At 29.2% G+C, this 2,393-nt stretch overlaps 2 protein-coding genes across 5 annotated transcripts in view; one reads left to right on the top strand and one right to left on the bottom strand.

Moving 5' to 3' along the window:
- The window catches only part of LOC108755528 (phosphomannomutase), a 5,140-nt gene extending 3,066 nt beyond the window's left edge, over positions 1-2,074 (top strand). For all 4 annotated transcript variants that reach the window (XM_018498603.1, XM_018498612.1, XM_018498595.1 and 1 more), the window contains exons 2-5: positions 75-176; positions 319-513; positions 584-851; positions 1,098-2,074. In XM_018498603.1, coding sequence (XP_018354105.1) covers positions 117-176; positions 319-513; positions 584-851; positions 1,098-1,363 — 789 coding nt within the window. In that variant the 5' untranslated portion in view covers positions 75-116 and the 3' untranslated portion in view covers positions 1,364-2,074. The remainder of the gene's footprint in view (positions 1-74; positions 177-318; positions 514-583; positions 852-1,097) is intronic.
- Positions 2,075-2,102: 28 nt separating this feature from the next.
- The window catches only part of LOC108755521 (methylglutaconyl-CoA hydratase, mitochondrial), a 2,890-nt gene continuing 2,599 nt past the window's right edge, over positions 2,103-2,393 (bottom strand). Inside the window, exon 3 of the mRNA XM_018498575.1 lies at positions 2,103-2,366. Coding sequence (XP_018354077.1) covers positions 2,207-2,366 — 160 coding nt within the window. The 3' untranslated portion in view covers positions 2,103-2,206. The remainder of the gene's footprint in view (positions 2,367-2,393) is intronic.

The following is a 2,393-nucleotide window of genomic DNA, read 5'->3' as shown; positions in this document are numbered from 1 at the left end:
ATATAAAATATATTTTTTTCATATATACAGAATATTCATAATTAATATATATATATATATAAAATGTGTTTCAGAAAACTTAAACGAGTGCTTAAAAGAGATAAGGATTTTACATCATGTCAAAGAAGATTATTTGTTTGTTTGATGTGGATGGCACACTCACCATACCACAGCAGGTATTATATTATTTATCTACCTAAAAAGCTAATTTTTAATGATATTAAATTTCTTAGATATTACTATGTTATTATATTTTTTTATTTATCCTGTATCTTTATCTATCTATTGATTAAAAATATTTATTTTTATTTTCTATAGCCAATCAGTCCTAGCTTTGAAAAGTTTCTCCTAGAAACTGTAAAGAAAGAGTTTGACATTGCAGTAATCGGAGGTTCTGATTTAAACAAGATTCAAAAACAGCTAGGTAGTGGAAACCTCTTTGAAAAGTATAAGTATGTCTTTGCGGAAAATGGCCTTATCGCTTTCAAGAATGGCAAAGCTTTGCCTTCACAAGTAAGTAATAAAACAGTATTTAAAGGTAACAACAGATTATGTACCTTCTCTTTTAACATACAAATTTTAGATGATTCAAGATATACTTGGGGAGGATTCTCTGCAGGATTTTATAAATTTCACTTTGCGATATATATCCGAGCTAAAGCTGCCATTTAAGCGTGGAACATTTATCGAATTCCGTACAGGCATGTTGAACATTTCGCCAGTAGGACGAAATTGCAGCAAGAAAGAACGCGAACAATTTCATGAATATGACAATGAACATCATATTCGGGAAAAATTTATACAAGTTCTGAAAAAGGAGTTTCCTGATTTGGGTCTAACTTATAGTATCGGTAAGTGACATGGAAATAATTATATTTATTATAACAATTAATTAAATCGATCATACAGTGTAATATATATAAAATTTTAATATAATAAATTAACATTTCTTAAATTATTTCAAAATATTAATTGTTTATATTTTATTACTAGAAATATTTTGTGTATTTCTACCATATTATATAAATTAATGTCAAAAATATAATGTATTGTTGTAAATATTATAGCAAGCAAATTTCTTTATATTTTTTTCCAAGGGGGACAAATCTCTTTTGACGTTTATCCTATCGGTTGCGATAAAACGTATTGCTTGCGTCATATTCAAGGATATGATGAAATACACTTCTTTGGTGACAAAACAGCCGAAGGTGGTAATGATTATGAGATTTATGAGAGCGATCTGACAATAGGACACCGCGTCACTTGTCCCAAGGACACCATGAACCAATTGAATATCCTTATAACTCTTATAAAAGAGAACAGAGAGAAAGAGCAACTCAATGTTCCATTGCAATGTGTATAATAAGGCCTACAGTAATTTTCTAAATTGACATAAATTTATATTTTTAATTAGTATATATATGTTATTGTACAATAGATTGGTTTCGTTCTTTATTTTCCATTTTTTATCAATTGTTACATTCCTAACGGTGGAAGTGCAGTATTTGTAACTCTATAGTTTCGAAGAAAAATTTTTCAGCACTAATTCTAAGCACAACTGTTTTCATGCACACTTAAAAATATATTTGTACATATGCTCTTTTCTAATAGTTTTTCACTATCTTGATATACACGCAAGTCATAAATGTTAAATAAAAATGTTATTGACATTATGAATATAGTTTATTTTTTATTTGAAACAAATTCTACTCTCATAGTCTCTTAGTCTTGTGCATACACGACCGTGCACGATTACATCTACACATCCATATGTACATATATATTAAAACATATAAATTAAACGATAATAAGAAAAATAACAACGTTAATAAGAAAAATTACGGTATTCATTGGAAGACAACAGTATGACGTAGAATGTTTTTTTCCGCTGCTGACAAAGTATAAAAGCATTTTATTAGCATATGCAAACGAGCAAAGTTAATGCTGCAACAGCTGTTGCAATTTGAATAATCTTTTGGTATTAATTTCTTACCATTGTAGGTAACTTCCGTTTTACAATGCGCGTAAATGCATTTCTATAAAATAAGAATATATATATATATATATTAAAATTAATATATGTATATACATACATATGCGTATCACTTAACAGACGTTAATACGTATAATTTGCGATATAAAATGCATATAAAATATTCTCAAAATATTCTTATGAATTAAGTGCTTGTTATGGCACCGTGAATTTTTACGCTCCTTGGTAGATAGGAACGCGCTTCGCCACGAAAGCGGCGAGTCCTTCGATTCTATCCTTCGTATTCATAAGCTTGCTGTAGCATTGTTCCTCGATCTCCATACCGTCTTCCTGAGAGACCTCCATACCTTTAGATATCGCTACTTTCGCCAATCTAAATGATACATATAGCATAAGATTA

This window comes from Trachymyrmex septentrionalis, unplaced genomic scaffold (genome assembly GCF_001594115.1).
Source record: "Trachymyrmex septentrionalis isolate Tsep2-gDNA-1 unplaced genomic scaffold, Tsep1.0 scaffold123, whole genome shotgun sequence".
NCBI classification, from domain to species: Eukaryota; Metazoa; Arthropoda; class Insecta; order Hymenoptera; family Formicidae; genus Trachymyrmex; species Trachymyrmex septentrionalis.
Note: the sequence above shows the minus strand (reverse complement) of the source record. Positions and strands in the feature narration are given on the sequence as shown.